Source organism: Bubalus bubalis, chromosome 6 (genome assembly GCF_019923935.1).
Source record: "Bubalus bubalis isolate 160015118507 breed Murrah chromosome 6, NDDB_SH_1, whole genome shotgun sequence".
In the NCBI taxonomy this organism is placed as follows: domain Eukaryota; kingdom Metazoa; phylum Chordata; class Mammalia; order Artiodactyla; family Bovidae; genus Bubalus; species Bubalus bubalis.
Window position 1 is genome coordinate 22,475,355 of NC_059162.1, and position 17,667 is coordinate 22,493,021.

The 17,667-nt window shown below is 39.1% G+C and overlaps 1 protein-coding gene and 1 pseudogene across 1 annotated transcript; both read right to left on the minus strand.

Moving 5' to 3' along the window:
* Positions 1-4,526: 4,526 nt before the first annotated feature.
* Positions 4,527-5,578, minus strand: LOC102406664 (olfactory receptor 1052-like). The gene has a single exon (XM_006051171.4). The coding sequence runs from the start codon at positions 5,469-5,471 to the stop codon at positions 4,527-4,529; it is 945 nt and encodes a 314-aa protein (XP_006051233.4). The 5' UTR covers positions 5,472-5,578.
* A 5,410-nt stretch (positions 5,579-10,988) lies between these two features.
* The window catches only part of LOC102406977, a 78,695-nt pseudogene continuing 72,016 nt past the window's right edge, over positions 10,989-17,667 (minus strand).

The window sequence follows — 17,667 nt, forward strand, 5'->3', positions numbered from 1 at the left end:
ATCCCTGGGATTCTCCAGGCAAGAACACTGGAGTGGGTTGCCATTTCCTTCTCCAATGCATGAAAGTGAAAAGTGAAAGTGAAGTCGCTCAGTCGTGTGTGACTCCTAGCGACCCCATGGACTGCAGCCTACCAGGCTCCTCCTTCCATGGGATTTTCCAGGCAAGAGTTCTGCCATTGCCTTCACCCTCTTGGTGCTAAGCACTCCCAATTAGGTCTGCTCACCTGAGCATGATGCATCCTTCCTTCTGTTAGTGGAAGGAGGGTCTGGAGACCCTCCTGTGGGCCTTAGTTCTTGGTAAAGATGCAAGAAGAGTCTAAGGTCTTACCCATTGCAAGAAAGTTTATTAACAATAAGGAAAGAAAGAACAGGTGGCAAAAGGTTGGACAGAACTGAGCACACATGAAGAAAGAACAGAGAGAACACCTCAAGAGAGAGGTGGGCCATGCCAAGGGAGGCCAATGGCCCTGGAGGGCTAGGGTACAGAGTTTTTAAGGCAGGGTCATTTGTATAATCTGCGGGGGAAGGGGTGTCATTGACTGGCAGCCTTGATTGATAGCTGGTGGTGGTTTAGTCACTAAGTCGTATCCTACTCTTGCAACCCAATGGACTGTAGCCTGCCAGACTCCTTTGTCCATGGGATTCTCCAGGCAAGAACACTGGAGTGGGTTGTCATTTCCTTCTCCAGGGGATCTTTCTGACCCAGGAACCAAACCCAGGTCTTCTGCATTGCAGGCAGATTCTTTACTGACTGAGCTACAACAGCTACAGGTTCTATAATAAGATGCTCTACTGTGCATGTCCTTCCCATAATTCAGTCTTTTATAATTAGATGTATGTATTCATGGAATATTTATGAGCAGTTAATGAATCCAGTGGCTGCTAAAAACCTTTAGTACAGGATAGTGTGAGGTGTGCAACTACTAAAGTATGGAAAGTCTCCTGAGTTGGCTGGTGGCAGGTTTTTATGGCCTCCTGACTGTTTCTGGAGTATTGGTGAGCACATTAGGGGCAAAGCTGGTAAATTGGTTGGTGGGATTAGGTGGCTATTGGATGGTTACCTGAAAGGACCATCTCTGGTTGCTCTCAACTAACTTTCATCCTTCATATCTTCATGTCCCCTGAGGTATTGTTATGCAATTGCTTGTGACCTGGTCATGACACTGTATATTTCGGTTCTAAAAAAGAATAAGTCAGAGCCATCAAACACCTCTGTAGGGCACAGATAGGAGAAAGACTCCAAGCCTGAAAATCTTGCAGTATTCTGCCTCACCAAAATTAGAGTAAAAAGTATCTATAGCTCAAAAACTTCCTTAGCAAGTTAAGTTTTTCCACATGTGAAATAGTTCAGTTCAGTTACGTCCAACTCTTTGTGACTCCATGGACTGCAGCATGCCAGACTTCCTTGTCCATCACCAACTCCCAGAGCTTGCTCAGACTCATATCCATCGAGTTGGTAATGCCATCCAACCATTTCATTCTCTGTCATGCCCTTCTCCTCCTGCCTTCAATCTTTCCCAGCATCAGGGGCTTTTCCAATGAGTCAGCTCTTAGGACCAGGTGGCCAAAGTATTGGAGCTTCAGCACTGGTCCTTCCAATGAACATTCAGGGTTGATTTCATGTAGGATTCACTGATTTGATCTCCTTGCAGTCCAAGGGACTCTCAAGAGTCTTCTCTGACACCATAGTTCAAAAGGATCGATTCTTTGGTGTTCAGCCTTCTTGATGGTCCAACTCTCACATCCATACGACTACTTGAAAAACCATAGCTTTGACTAGATGGACCTTGTCAACAAAATAATGTCTCTGCTTTTTAATACACTGTCTAGGTTTGTCATAACTTTTATTCCAAGGAGCAAGTGTCTTTTAATTACATGGTTGCAGTCACAACCTGCAGTGATTTTGAAGCCCAAGTAAGTAAAGTCTGTCACTGCTTCCATTGTTTCCCTATCTATTTGCCATGAAGTGATGGAACCAGATGCCATGGTCTTAGTTTTCTGAATGTTGAATTTTAAGGCAACTTCTTCACTCTCCTTTTTCACTTTCATCAAAAGGCTCTTTAGTTCTTCCTTTTCTGTCATTAGAATGGTGTTATCTGCATATCTGAGGTTATTAATATTTCTCCCAGCAATCTTGGTTCCAGCTTGTGCTTCATCCAGCCTGACATTTTACATGATATACTCTGCATATAAGTTAAATAGGCAGGGTGACAATAAACATCCTTGATGTAGCCCTTTCCCAATTTGGAACCAGTCTGTTGTTACCTGTCCAGTTCTAACTGTTGCTTCTTGACCTACATACAGATTTCTCAGGAGGCAGGTGAGGCGGTCTGGTATTCCCATCTCTTGAAGAATTTTCCACAGTTTCTTGTGATCCACACAGTCAAAGGCTTTGGTGTAGTCAATGCAGCAGAAATAGGTGTTTTTCTGAAATTCTCTTGCTTTTTTGATGATCCAATGGATATTGGCAATTTGATCTATAGTTCCTCTGCCTTTTCTAAATCCAGCTTGAACACCTGAAATTTCATGGTTCACGTAATTGTTGAAGCCTAGCTTGGAGAATTTTGAGCATTATTTTGCTAGCGTGTGAGATGAGTACAACTGTGTGGTAGTTTGGACATTCTTTGGCATTGCCTTTCCAATCTTGGCATTGGAATGAAAACTGACATTTTCCAGTCCTGTGGCCACTGCTGAGTTTTCCAAATTTGCTGGCATATTGAGTGCAGCACTTTGACAGCATCATCTTTTAGGATCTGAAATAGCTCAGCTGGAATTCCATCACTTCCACTAGGTTTGTTTGTAATGATTCTTCTTAAGGCCCTCAGACTCCAGGATGTCTGGCTCTAGGTGAGTGATCAGACCACTGTGGTTATCTGGGTCGTGAAGATCTTTTTTGTATAGTTCTTCTGTGTATTCTTGCCACCTTTTAATATCTTCTGCTCCTGTTAGGTCCATGCTGCTTCTGTCCTTTATTGTGTCCATCTTTGCCTGAAATAGTTCCTTGGTATCTCTAATTTTCTTGAAGAAATCTCTAGTCTTTCCCATTCTATTGTTTTCCTCTATTTCTTTGTACTGATCACTTAGGAAGGCTTTCTTGTCTCTCTTTGCTATTCTTTGGAACTCTGCATTCAGATGAGTATTTCTTTCCTTTTTGCCTTTGCCTTTCACTTCTCTTCTTTTCTCTCTTGTTTGTAAGACCCCCTCAGACAACTGTTTTGCCCTTTTGCATTTCTTTTTCTTGGGGATGGTTTGACCACTGCCTCCTGTACAATGTTACAAACTTCTGTCCATAGTTCTTCAGGCACTCTATCAGATCTAATCCCTTGAAACTATTTGTCACATCCACTGTATAATTGTAAGGGATTTGATTTAGGTCATACCTGAATGGTTAGTGGTTTTCCCTACTTTCTTCAATTTAAGTCTGAATTTTGCAATAAAGAATTCATGATCTGAGCCACAGTCAGCTTCTGGTCTTGCTTTTGCTGACTGTATAGAGTTTCTCCATCTTCAGCTGCAAAGAATATAATCAGTCTGATTTTGGTGTTGACCATCTGGTGATGTCCATGTGTAGAGTCATCTCTTGTGTTGTTGGAAGAGGGTCTTTGCTATGACCAGTGCGTTCTTTTGGCAAAACTCTGTTAGCCTTTGCTCTACTTCATTTTGTACTCTGAGGGCAAACTTGCCTGTGAAGTAGTAATGTTGCTTATTAAAGACCTTAGAATCATTAGGCATCTGGGAAGTACAAATCAAAATGATACAGTACTTTACGCATACTAGGATGGCTATATAAAAAAAGGACATATAACATGTTGGTCAGGATGTGGAGAAATTAGAACCCACATACACTGCCCTTGATAATGTAAAATAGTGCCTCTGCTTTGAAAAAATTTAACAGTCCTTTTAAAGTTTATCATGTGATCCAGCAATACCACTCAAAACTATAGACTCTATATAAATACAAATATTTCTCCTAAAACTCGAATATGAGTGTTCATAGCAGCATTATTCATAATAGTAAAAAGTGAGAATGACTAAAATGTCTATTGAGTCAGCAAGTAAAATGTGGTATATCTGCAAAATGGAAATCATTCAATGAGAAGAAGGAATGAAGTACAACATGGCATATGTATGAGCTTTGAAAACATCCCAAGAAGCCAGACACAAAAGGCACATGTTGTAGAATTTTATTTATATGAGACATCCAGCATAAGGATATCCATGGACCCAGGAAGCAGAATAGTGGTTTTCTAGTGATTCAAATTTGGGAGGATATGGGGAGTGACTGCTAATGTATACTGGGGTTTATCTAGGAGGTTACAAAATGCTCTAAGTTATCAGTGGATTGGAGAACACACAGTATTTAGGATCACAGTGTGTGAAATGCTCAGTACAAGTGTACCTATTTGTCCTGGTGGAATCAGTCATCACAGTTGTCAAGAGATCATATATAAAAAGAGTACTGTTTAAATTGTAGCTGGAATACTCAATTTTTTCTCCAATTAAGAAATTTTCCAGAATGAAACTGTTTAACCACTGATCTCACTAGAGAACCAGCATTCTTTAGCCAGCTTCCTCAGGACACCTTTGATCTCCTTGCTTCTCAGACTATAGATGATGGGGTTAGACATGGGGGTCCCAATGCAGAAGAGCACAGAGACCAGGATGTCCATATCCAGGTTGTAGCCTACATTGGGTCTATCATAGTTAAAGTTGGCTGTTCCAAAGAAGATAACCACCACAGTGAGGTGGGATGCACAGGTAGAAAAGGCTTTACTCCTGCCCTGAACAGAGGGAATCCTAAGGATGGCAGAGATGATGAGCATGTAGGACACAGAAGTAAACAAGCAGGGACTTAGGCCAATAGTGGCACTGGCCACATGGAGCATAAACTCATTGAGAGAGGTATCTGAGCAGGAGAGCTTCAGGAGGAATGGGATGTCACAGAGAAAGTGGCTGATCTGGTTAGGTCCACACAGAGTGAGTGTGGTTGCCAACACTGTGTGTGCCATAGAATTCACCAGTCCACATAGCCAGGACCCAGACACCAAACAGACACAGACCTTCACACTCATAAGGAGTGGATATTGAAGAGGGTGGCATATGGCTACATAGCGGTCGTAAGCCATAGCTGCCAATAACACACCCTCAGTGCCAGCACAGGTCACAAGGAAGAAAATCTGGGAAAGGCAGCCCTCATAGGAGATAGTCTTCTTCTCCTGGAAGAAGTTCACCAGCATGCCTGGGATAGTGGTAGATGAGTAGCAAATGTCCAAGAAACTCAGGTTGCTGAGGAAATAATACATTGGGATGTGGAGGGCAGGACTGACTCTGGTGGCCATTATTATGAGTGTGTTCCCCAAAAGAGTTGTCAGATAAATGACCAGGAAGACCAGGAAGAACAAACTCTGTAGACTGGGATGGTTGGAAAATCCCAAGAAGATGAATTCAGTGACATCTGTTTGATTGTTCATTTCAAGTGGCACCACAGCTACAAAACAATGAAAAAAAAAGAAGCCATAATGGGAAATGTACAAAGAGCACCCCAAATGGACTTGAAACCTTATAGGGCCATGTGAAATAATGCTGGAAATAGACAGCCTGGACTGATGAAGGAAGTGTGCAGAAGTGTCTTCAGAGAAACCAGAACTTCTCATTTAGCAGATCTACCCAACTCAGGCCCAGGGACAACCCACACATTTGCAGGGCTACTGGTATGCGAAAATAAATGCAAACTTGGTAAAACCAACAAGCCAGTAACCCCTTCATTGGAAAGAACTAATTTTTCACTACTTTGGTAATACCTACCTCCTATCATTGCCCTTTTTAGTAAACATCTTAATTTTTTCTAAGAAATACATTTTCATTACAAAAAATTAGGAAAATGTAGAAAAATAAAAAGAATTTAATCACCTGCTGAATCAGAATCAGTGCTACTTTTCAGTGTACTCCATTGTAGGTTTTTTTCAGTTATGTAAATCTTGAGATTTGCTTGTAGTTTTAGACTATTAGGAGTATATACACAAAATTAACTCAAAATGTTTAACGACTAAAACTTAAAAGCTAAAATTATGATATTTTTATAAGAAAACATTGGAGGAAATCTTGATAATATCTTGCTATTGATAATTTATATGGGAGAAATAAAAATAAACCATGTTTTATCTTTATTCTTACTGAGAATTATTATGTAAAAACACAAAATTTAATGATATGAATCTATCAAAGAAATTTCATCTGCAATTAAAAACCTTTCTAAAAAGAAATTCCAGGCCCAGATTGTTTTGTGGTGAATTCGACCAAACATTTTAAGAAGAAATAATACAGTATTATAAAATCTCTTCAGCAATAAAATCAGGGATTACTTCCCAACTTGTTTTATAAGGACAAAATCTTGACACGAAAATGTAATAAGATATTTATAAGAGAATAAAATTATAACCTGATATCCCTCAGGAACACAGACACAAAAAGTCTGAACAAAATACCATTAAATCAAATCCAGTGATACTTAGATAATATACAAGAGTGTGTTTTGGCTTATTACAGGAATGTAAGTAATCATCGCCATCCTCTATTAACAGAATAAAGGAGAAAAACTGTAAACATCTCAATAAATGCCAAAGAAAGCATTTGACAAAGTTCAATACCCATTCATAATAAAAAATAAACATATAACAAACTGAGAATAAATGAAACTTCCTCAACCTGATAAAATATATAGCTTGTATTATACTTAATAGTGTCACATTCTGTGTAACACATTTAACAATAATGGCCATTCTCAGAGTTTCTATTCAAAATTGTACTAGACGTCCTGACTAATGCAATAAGGCAAGAATAGTAAAAGGCACAAAAGTTTGAAAGAAAGATGTCAACCTGCCTTTATTTACAGATGTCATGATTGTGTATGTAGAAAATCAAAAGGAATTAATGAAGTAATATTTAAGAATATCTCAGGAAGCAAAGTCAATATACAAAGATTAATTATATTTCTATAATCAATAAACCCTGGGAATATAATTTAAAACAATACTATTTGCAATAGCTCTAATTATCAACAAGTATGTAGTAATAAGTTTAGCAAAAAATTTGCAAGATCTCTTCATTGTAAAGCACAAAATATTGCTTAGAGAAATTAGAGATAAATATCATACTATAGTTTCAATACAACCTAAATAAAAATTTCAGTAGTCCTTTTTGAGGAATTTACAAGCTGATTCTAAAGTTTATATGGAAATTTAATGGCTCTAGAATAGTCAAGATAATCTTGGAGGATAAAAATAAAGTTGGAGAACTTACCCCTTCATATTTCAAGAATTAATGATTATAAATAAGATAGTGCGGCATTATTGTAAGGAAAGACAAACAGATCAGTGGAACATAATAGAGCTCAGAAATGGACCCATAATATACTCTGGCAATTGATTTTCAGTGTAACTACCAAAGCCATTCAATATATTAAAGAAAGATTTTTCAATAAAAGTTGCTGAAGCAACTGAATATAGGTATGAAAAATAAATAATCTTAATTCTCAACTTGAACAAAATTGATAATCCTACTTTTTATCAAAATTAAGAACTTTTGCTCTTCAAAAAGCACTATTAAAGGTTAAAGAGCAGTATATAGACTTGGAAAATATATTTATCTCACAAAGCAATAACATTCCAAATGTATTTTAAATGCCTATAAATCAGTAACAAAACCACAAAAAACAAATGAACAACCCAATTGAAAATCGGGAGATATGAGTACACACTTCACAAAAGACTATATCTACATAGCCAATAACTTAAGGTGCATCAACATCAGGTAAATTCAAGTTAAAACAATGTGAGTTAGGAGGGGTTAGAAAGGACATCCTTGTCTGTTCCTGAACTTGTGGGGAAAGCTTGTAGCATTTTACCATTAAATACGATGTTAAGGGTAGGGTGTTTTTTGTTTTTTTGTTTTTAAGATGCCCTTAACAGTTAAGGAAGTTCCATCTATACTTACTTTATTGAGAGTTTTGTTATAAATTAATGTTACATTTTGTTGAATTTTTTCTACGTCTATTGAGATGTGTATGTGTGGTGTTTTTAATAATCCCACTTCTGAGACTCCAATTATGTTTATGTTTGGCACTGTAAGATAGCTCTTAGATACTCTGAATATGGGGAGGGGTGATTTTTTACTTTTATTTCTCTTTGTCTTTTGGTTTGAGTAAATTCTTTTTTTCTTTAATTTTATTTTATTTTATTTTTAAACTTTACATTATTGTATTGGTTTTGCCAAATATCGAAATGAATCCGCCACAGGTATACATGTGTTCCCCATCCTGAACCCTCCTCCCTCCTCCCTCCCCATACCATCCCTCTGGGTCATCCCAGTGCACCAGCCCCAAGCATCCAGTATCGTGCATCAAACCTGGACTGGCGACTCATTCCATATATGATATTATATGTATTTCAATGCCATTCTCCCAAATCATCCCACCCTCTCCCTCTCCCACAGAGTCCATAAGACTGTTCTATACATCAGTGTCTCTTTTGCTGTCTTGTACACAGGGTTATTGTTACCATCTTTCTAAATTCCATATATATGTGTTAGTATACTGTATTGGTGTTTTTCTTTCTGGCTTACTTCACTCTGTATAATAGGCTCCAGTTTCATCCACCTCATTAGAACTGATTCAAATGTATTCTTTTCAATGGCTGAGTAGTACTCCATTGTGTATATGTACCATAGCTTTCTTATCCATTCATCTGCTGATGGACATCTAGGTTGCTTCCATGCCCTGGCTATTATAAACAGTGCTGCGATGAACATTGGGGTACATGTGTCTCTTTCCCTTCTGGTTTCCTCAGTGTGTATGCCCGGCAGTGGGATTGCTGGATCATAAGGCAGTTCTATTTCCAATTTTTTAAGGAATCTCCACACTGTTCTCCATAGTGGCTGTACAAGTTTGCATTCCCACCAACAGTGGTCATTTCTTAACCAGTGCATTTAGTTTTAGGTTTGAGAAGAGTGTGGCTCTATAGAAATTTGACAGGAAATTGTACCTGTCCACCAGCCTATCCCATGGATAGTACAGAGCCATTGTTAAAAACCTGAGTTCCTTCTCATGAATGTGATTGTCAGAGAGGAGAAGGGCTGGCCTCCACTGATGACCTCTCCAAGAGAGGGAGCCTCAGGTCACTGACCCAGGCTTAATACTCCCAGTGGCATCTGATCCCTTTGCCTACTGAAGCTGAATGGGGGAACCAAGCTTGGGGTACAAAGACCACTCACAAACAACTTAGGTTGAAGTCAGTGGAAAAAGAAAAACACAAAATCCAGCACTACCGTCAGGCCCAGAGAGAAGGAAGAGGTTGTGATGGAATATCTCAGCCGAATCAGGAGGACATTTCTGTCCTAGTGGTTCTGGTGCAAACAGCTTTCTGACCTGAGACAACTAACATTATTTGGGGACATAAATGTGGTGCCATGGCCTCTTGGACTGTGGTGGTCTTAATGTCCTCCTTTCCCATAAGAGCAGTGGTTCCAGTGGAGACCAATGGCTCAGTTCCCAACCAGAGACCAGCAACTCTGCTTCATTCTTTCCCAACCTATAAATCATCTCAATGGCAAATGAGTGAGAAAGAAGTTATCTAGGAATCACCCTGAATCTATGAGATTTCTAAAAAGAAAGGGACTATAGGAGAAGCAAATGATTCACAAAGTACAAGACTTTCTATAGTTAATAAAGATATGTTGTTTGCAACACATCTCCCAAATGTCAATGTGCTCAACATAAAGATGAAACTCCCCAAGGTAGTGAACAAAAGGAGTTCCAAATATGTTTTATGCAAATTCAATTACATTTTATTTAAACAAATATTTTCTGTGCCCTTAATGTCATACTATGGCATAGGCTAGGAGATATGCTTTCCCCCTGAAAATTATTTCTATCTTCTCAAAATTAGAATAAGAGTAATACTATGCATTATATATTATTTACCATGAACAAATTTCTCCTTCATATTCTATTACTTAAGGAATTCAAGAACCCCTCAGGCTTTCAAATAAATGACCACTATGGTCATTTCAACTCTAGTTTTATTATTACCATTATAGACATAGACACACAAAAATGATACTAAATTTATGTCATCACACAGATGTCGTGAAACTGGTATTGAAAATATGTGTTTAATACTTTATGTGTTTAACGCTTTTAAGAAGTATATATATCCTGACACTTGGCAGCATTTTTCTCAGTTGTGATGGTAAATGAACAACTTACCACTGACTCTTGCCGAAAGTTTTAGACAGGGCTTGCTGCTCTCTTTCTAGTTCCTGGGCTGGAAAGACACTCTCTGTAAAACAGGCTGTTGACTGCCATGCATCATGAGGAGGACTTCCATTCTAGGAGCTACCTTGAACATGTTCACTGTCTACTGCAAGAGCTGAAAATCCTTCTATATTCTCTCTAGGAACTCATTTTTCTAGCATGGACATTTATAAGTACCTGTGAACTGACCTTTTGGGAGTACCATGTAATCTTTCTTTAAGCAGCTGTTCTGGGACTCTTCAGAGTGCAGGTGCAAGGCAAAAGCCTGAGTAGAAACTAGAATGAAGAGCAATTAATTCTCTTGTGTATTCATTAAAGTCATATCAATCATCTTTTCTCAGCATGCAATGAGACCAGCTTCTTATCTCTTTTGGGACATTTGTGGGTGAATTTTAGTGACAGATTTTTTTTTGTTAGGATGTGAGTGAAAGTTAAAGCTTGAAAGACTTGCCTTCTCCTCCTTTCCATTAGGGAAAGAAAAGAGATGCATGGGTGTAGGTTTATTCAAGTTGGGATTCTACAAAGCACAAGAGAATTTTGTCCACTTGTTCTGGTAGCCATGGCCTTGGATCTTAGAACTAGATTCTTCATGTTGCATGCTCAATTGAACATGTTTTTGGAACTATAGTACTAACAGTGTATCTGCTCTCTTGGCATGAAATCATACTAGTTAGTCTGCTCACTTAGACATGGTGCGTCCCTTCTTTTTCACCAGCATCCTTCTGTCTTCATGTCCCCTGGTTTCTAGTTGTGCCATTGCCATGTGGCAGATGATGATGGCACCGGTGATGACACTGGAGATGTGACTTCTAAGGAGGAAAATGCAGATTCATCAAACAGCTCTGTAGGGCTCAGAAAGGGAGAAAGCTATATGTTTAAAAATCTTGCAGTATTTTACCTCATCAAAATTAGAGTATAAACATTAGACAGAGTAAAGAGTTAAGTCTCTAAAGTTAAAGGGATCTTCTTAGATTAAGGAAGAATCAGTACCAATTCTCAGTTCTTCCAAAAAATTGAAGAGGAGGGAGCACTTCCAAACTCATTTTTACAAGGCCAACATTACCCTTATACCAGAGCTAGACAAAGATATTACAAGAAAATTACAGGTCAATATCCTTCTGAGCATAGACACAAAATCCCTCAAAAAACTACTAGCAAGCCAAATTTAATAGCACAGTGGGAAGGATCATACCCCATGAGCAAATTGGATTCATTCTTGGATGTAGTGATGATTTAATATATGCAAATCATTAAATGTGATATACCACATTATAGAATGAAGAACAAAAATTATATGATCATCTCAATGGATGTAGGAAAAGCATTTGACAAAATTCAGCACACTTTTGTGATAAAAAGTCTTAACAAATTAGATATGGAAGGAATGTACCTCAACATAATAAAAGCTATATTGATAAGCCCACAGCTAACATATTCAACAGTGAAAAGCTGAAAGCTTTTCTTCTTAAGATCAGTAACAAAACAAGGATGCCAACTCTTATCACTTCTATTCACTATAACACTAGAAGTCATAACCAGATCAGTTAGGCAAGAAAAAGAAAGAAAAGACATCCAAATTGGAAAGGAGGGAGTAAAATTGTCACTGTTTGCAGATTACATAATATGATATATATAGAAAACACTAAAGATTTCACCAAAAAACAGAAATAATAAACAATTTAATAAAGATTCAGTGTACAGAATCAGCCTATAAAAGTTAGTTTCATATCTATATACTAATAAGAAATAAAATGAAAAAGACTTTAAGAAACAATTTTATTTACAATAGCATCAAACATACCTAGGATAAATTTTACCAAAGAGGTGAAAGATCAGTACATTAAAACTATAAAACATTGATGAAAAAATTGAAGGAACAAATGAATGGAAATATATTTATGTTTATGGATTAGAAAAACTAATATTGCTAAAATATCCATATTATGCAAAATTATCTACAGATTAATTACAATCACTACCAAAATACTACTAGCATTTTTCACAGAAATAGAACAAATAATTATAAAATTTGTATGAAACCACTAAAGGCACCAAATAGCCAGAGCAATCCTCAGCAAAAAGAAGAAGCTGAAGGCATCACATTCAGTTCACTTTGTTCGGTCACTCAGTTGTGTCCGACTCTCTGCAACTCCACGGACTGCAGCATGCCAGGCTTCCCTGTCCACCACCAACTCCTGGAGCCTGCTCAAACTCACGTCCATTGAGTCAGTGATGCCATCCAACCATCTCATCCTCTGTCGTCCCCTTCTCCTTCTGCCTTCAGTCTTTCCCAGCCTCAGGGTCTTTTCCAGTGAGTCAGTTCTTTGCATCAGATGGCTGAAGTATTGGAGCTTCAGCATCAGTCCTTCCAATGAATATTCAGGACTGATTTCCTTTACGATTGACTGGTTGATCTCCTTGCAGTCCATGGGACTCTCAAGAGTCTTCTCTGACACCACAGTTCAAAAGCATCAATTCTTCAGTGCTCAGCCTTCTTCATAGTCGAACTCTCACATCCATATGACTACTGGAAAAACCATAGCTTTGACTAGATTGATCTTTGTTGGCAAAGTGATGTCTCTGCTTTTTAATATGCTGTCTAAGTTTGTCATAGCTTTTCTTCCAAGGAGTAAGCGTCTTTTAATTTCATGGCTGCAGTCACCATCTGCAGTGATTTTGGAGCCCAAGAAAATAAAGTCTGTCACTATTTCCATTGTTTCCCCAACTATTTGCCATTAAGTAATGAGACCGGATGCCATGTTCTTCGTTTTTTGAATGTTGAGTTTTTTTTGTTGTTGTTTTTTTTTTAATTTAATTTTATTTTTTAAACTTTACATAATTGTATTAGTTTTGCCAAATATCAAAATGAATGTTGAGTTTTAAGCCACCTTTTTCACTCTCCTCTTTCACTTTCATTAAGAAGCTCTTTAGTTTTTCTTTGCTTTCTGCCATAAAGGTGGTGTTATCTGTACCTGAGGTTATTTATATTTCTCCCAGCAATCTTGATTCCAACCTGTGCTTCATTCAGCCCCGCATTTCACATGATGTACTCTGCATATAAGTTAAATAAGCAGGGTGACAATATACAGCCTTGGTGTACTCTTTCCCAATTTGGAACCAGTCCATTGGTCCATGTCTGGTTCTAATTGTTGCTTCTTGATCTGCATTCAGATTTCTCAGGAGGCAGGTAAGGTGGTGTGGTATTCCCATCTCTTTAAGAATTTTCCAGTTTGTCGTGATTCCCACAGTCAAAGGCTTTGGCATAGTCAATAAAGCAGAAGTAGATGCTTTTCTGGAACTCTCCTGCTTTTTCTATGATCCAGCAGATGTTGGCAGTTTGATCTCTGGTTTGTCTGCCTTTTCTAAATCCAGCTTGAAGTTCATGGTTCACATACTGTTGAAGCCTGGCTTGGAGAATTTTGAGCATTATTTTTCTAGCATGTGAGATGAGTGCAGTTGTGAAGTAGTTTGAACATTCTTTGTCATTGCCTCAGTTGTGTCCAACTCTTTGTGACCCCGTGGACTGTAGCCCACCAGAATCCTGTGTCCATGAGATTCTCCAGGCAAGAATACTGGAGTGGGTTGCCATTTCCTTCTCCAGGGGATCTTCCTGAACCAGGGATCAAACCCAGGTCTCCTGCATTGCAGGCAGATGCTTTACCCTTTGAGCCACCAGGGAAGCCCCAACTTCATTTTTTTGGGGATTGGAATGAAAACTGACCTTTCCCAGTCCTGTGGCCACTGCTGAGTTTTCCAAATTTGCTGGCATATTGAATGCAGCACTTTAACAGCATCATCTTTTAGGACTTAAAATGCTCAACTGGAATTCTATCACCTCCACTAGGTTTGTTTATAGTGATTCTTCCTAAGGCCCACTTGACTTTGGAATCCAGGATGTCTGGCTCTGAGTGAGTGATCAGACTATCGTGGTTATTGGGTCATGAAGATCTTTTTTGTATAGTTCTTCCATGTATTCTTGCCACCTTTTCTTAATATCTTCCACTTCTGTTAGGTCCATACTGTTTCTGTCCTTTATTGTGCCCATCTTTGCATGAAATGTTCCCTTGGTATTTCTAATTTTCTTGAAGAGATTTCTAGCCTTTCCTATTCTATTGGTTTCCTCTATTTCTTTGCATTAATCACTTAGGAAGGTTTTCTTATCTCTCCTTGCTATTCTTTGGAACTCTGCATTCAGATAGGTATAGCTAGCTTTCCTTTTCTCCTTTGCCATTAGCTTCATGAACCCCATAAACAGTATGAAAAGACATCACATTACCTGATCTCTAAATAGGCTACAAATTTGTAGTAACCAAAATAGCATGATCATAAATAAAAAAACATATAGACCAGTGGAATAGAATAAAAAGTCCATAAATAAATCCATATGTTTATGGTCACTTGATCTTTGAGATGAACTTGCAGATGTTCAAGCTGGTTTTAGAAAGACAGAGGAACCAGAGATCAGATTGCCAACATCCACTGGATCATTGAGAAAACAAGAGAGTTTCAGAAGAAACATCTATTTCTGCTTTATTGACTATGCCAAAGCCTTTGACTGTGTGGATCACAATAAACTGTGGAAAATTCTGAGGAGATGGGAATACCAGACCACCTGACCTACCTCTTGAGAAAACTGAATGCAGGTCAGGAAGCAATAGTTAGAACTGGACATGGAACAAAAGACTGGTTCCAAATAGGAAAAGGTTTACGTCAAGGCTGTATATTGTCACCCTGCTTATTTAACTTCTATGCAGAGTACATCATGAGAAATGCTGGGCTGGATGAAGCACAAGCTGGAATCAAGATTGCCGGGAGAAATATCAATAACCTCAGATATGCATATGACACCACCCTTATAGCAGAAAGTGAAGAAGAACTAAAGAGCTTCTTGATGAAAGTGAAAGAGGAGAGTGAAAAAGCTGGCTTAAAGCTCAACATTCAGAAAATGAAGATCATGGCATCTGGTCTCACCACTTCATGGGAAATAGATGGGGAAACAGTGGAAACAGTGGCTGACTTTTTTTGGGGGGGGGCTCTAAAATCACTGCAGATGGTGATTGCAGCCATGAAATTAAAAGATGCTTACTCCTTGGAAGGAAAGTTATGACCAACCTAGACAGCATATTAAAAAAAACAGAGACATTCCTTTGCCAACAAAGGTCCGTCCAGTCAAGGCTATGGTTTTTCCAGTGGTCATGAATGGATGTGAGAGTTGGACTATAAAGAAAGCTGAGAGCCAAAGAATTGGTGCTTTTGAACTGTGGTGTTGGAGAAGACTCTTGAGAGTCCCTTGGACTGCAAGGAGATCCAACCAGACCATCCTAAAGGAGATCAGTGCTGGGTGTTCATTGGAAGGACTGATGTTGAAGCTGAAACTCCAATACTTTGGCCACCTGATGCGAAGAGCTCACTCATTTGAAAAGACCCTGATGCTGGGAAGGATTGAAGACGAAAGGAGAAAGGGGCAGCAGAGGATGAGATGGTTGGATGGCATCACCGACTCCATGGACATGAGTTTGGGTAGACTCTGGGAGTTGGTGATAGACAGGGAGGCCTGGCGTGCTATGGCTCATGGGGTCGCAAGGAGTCAGACACGACTGAGTGACTGAACTGAACTGAACTGAACTGATCTTTGAGAGAGGTACCAAAACACAAAACAGAGATGTCAGGAGCTGTGTTAGGCATTACTGACAAAATGGAGGCACGGCCCCAACCCCCTCTCCCCATCCCGCAGGCACGGTCCCGGGATTAAGGAGTTAGGTCTTGTGATTCTGACTTGTTTTTTCCTTTCTTCGGTTGAGTTGGCTGGAAAGAATGTTAAGGTGCTTATTGTTCTTGAGAGAAGTATGAGAAAGCACAAAGCCTTCTGCAGTTGTGCCCAGAAAATAATCTATAAAGTAACCATTGACATTTATTCAAGGATCTTTACAAAGAATGTTCCAGGATGAGCACCTAGGCCACAGCTTGAGGCCATGGGAAGGATGTTATTTGAGACCTGTTTGTGAGGGGAATGTTTATGGCAAAGGAAGCTTGCTGAGCTCTGGGTTTATGAATAATTAAGAATAGCTAGAAGCCTTTTTAAGAGATAGCTTAAGATACTAGGGCAAGCAGGATTTAGAAAGATAAGAAATAAACTGAGGAATGTGGTATGCAGCCCCGACATAAGCATGAGTTACAATGTAATCACAAGTAAACACCATTCTGAGAGAATGGCTGAAGCAGGAACTCTGTTTGAAGGGCAACAAGGAGACAATAAATCTGGGTGACAGGGAGCTGAAAATCTGAAACCTCTGTCCTAATGCTTTTGTCAAAGTATAAAAGAAGACCTGATGCTTGAAATAAACATGCAGTCCCGCACCTTGAGTCAGAGGCTGCATCGTTCTCCGCCGACACTGTTTATCTCTTCAGGCTGATTCCCTGGTTGCTGGAGCTGGACTCCGGCACAGAGAAGAACAATATCCTCCATAAATGGTATTCAGTTCAGTTCAGTTGCTCAGTCATGTCCGACTCTTTGCGATCCCGTGAATTGCAGCACGCCAGGCCTCCCTGTCCACCACCAACTCCCGGAGTTCACTCAGACTCATGTCCATCGAGTCAGTGATGCCATCCAGCCAGCTCATCCTCTGTCGTCCCCTTCTCCTCCTGCCCCCAATCCCTCCCAGCATCAGAGTCTTTTCCAATGAGTCAACTCTTCGCATGAGGTGGCCAAAGTACTGGAGTTTCAGCTTTAGCATCATTCCTTCCAAAGAAATCCCAGGGCTGACCTCCTTCACAATGGACTGATTGGATCTCCTTGCAGTCCAAGGGACTCTCAAGAGTCTTTTCCAACACCACAGTTCAAAAGCATCAATTCTTTGGTGCTCAGCTTTCTTCACAGTCCAACTTTCACATCCATACATGACTACAGGAAAAACCATAGCCTTGATTAGATGGACCTTTGTTGGCAAAGTAATGTCTTTGCTTTTGAATATGCTATCTAGGTTGGTCATAACTTTCCTTCCAAGGAGTCTTTTAATTTCATGGCTGCAATCACCATCTGCCATGATTTTGGAAAACTAATTATCCACATGCAGAACAATGAAATTGGACACTTACCTCATTCCATATATAAAAGTCAACTAAAAAGGATTAAAAGCTTAAATGTCAAACTTGAAACTGTGAAACTACAAGAAGAAAACTGGGCAAAAGTTTTTGACATTGGTCTGGACAATGAGTTTCCAATATGACCCCAAAAGCACAAGCAACAAAAGTAAAAGAGACAAATGGAATTGCATTAAGCAAAATACACTTCTGCACAACAAAGAAAACAAACAGAAGAGAGAAATCTACAGAATAAAAGAAAGTATTTTTCAAATCAT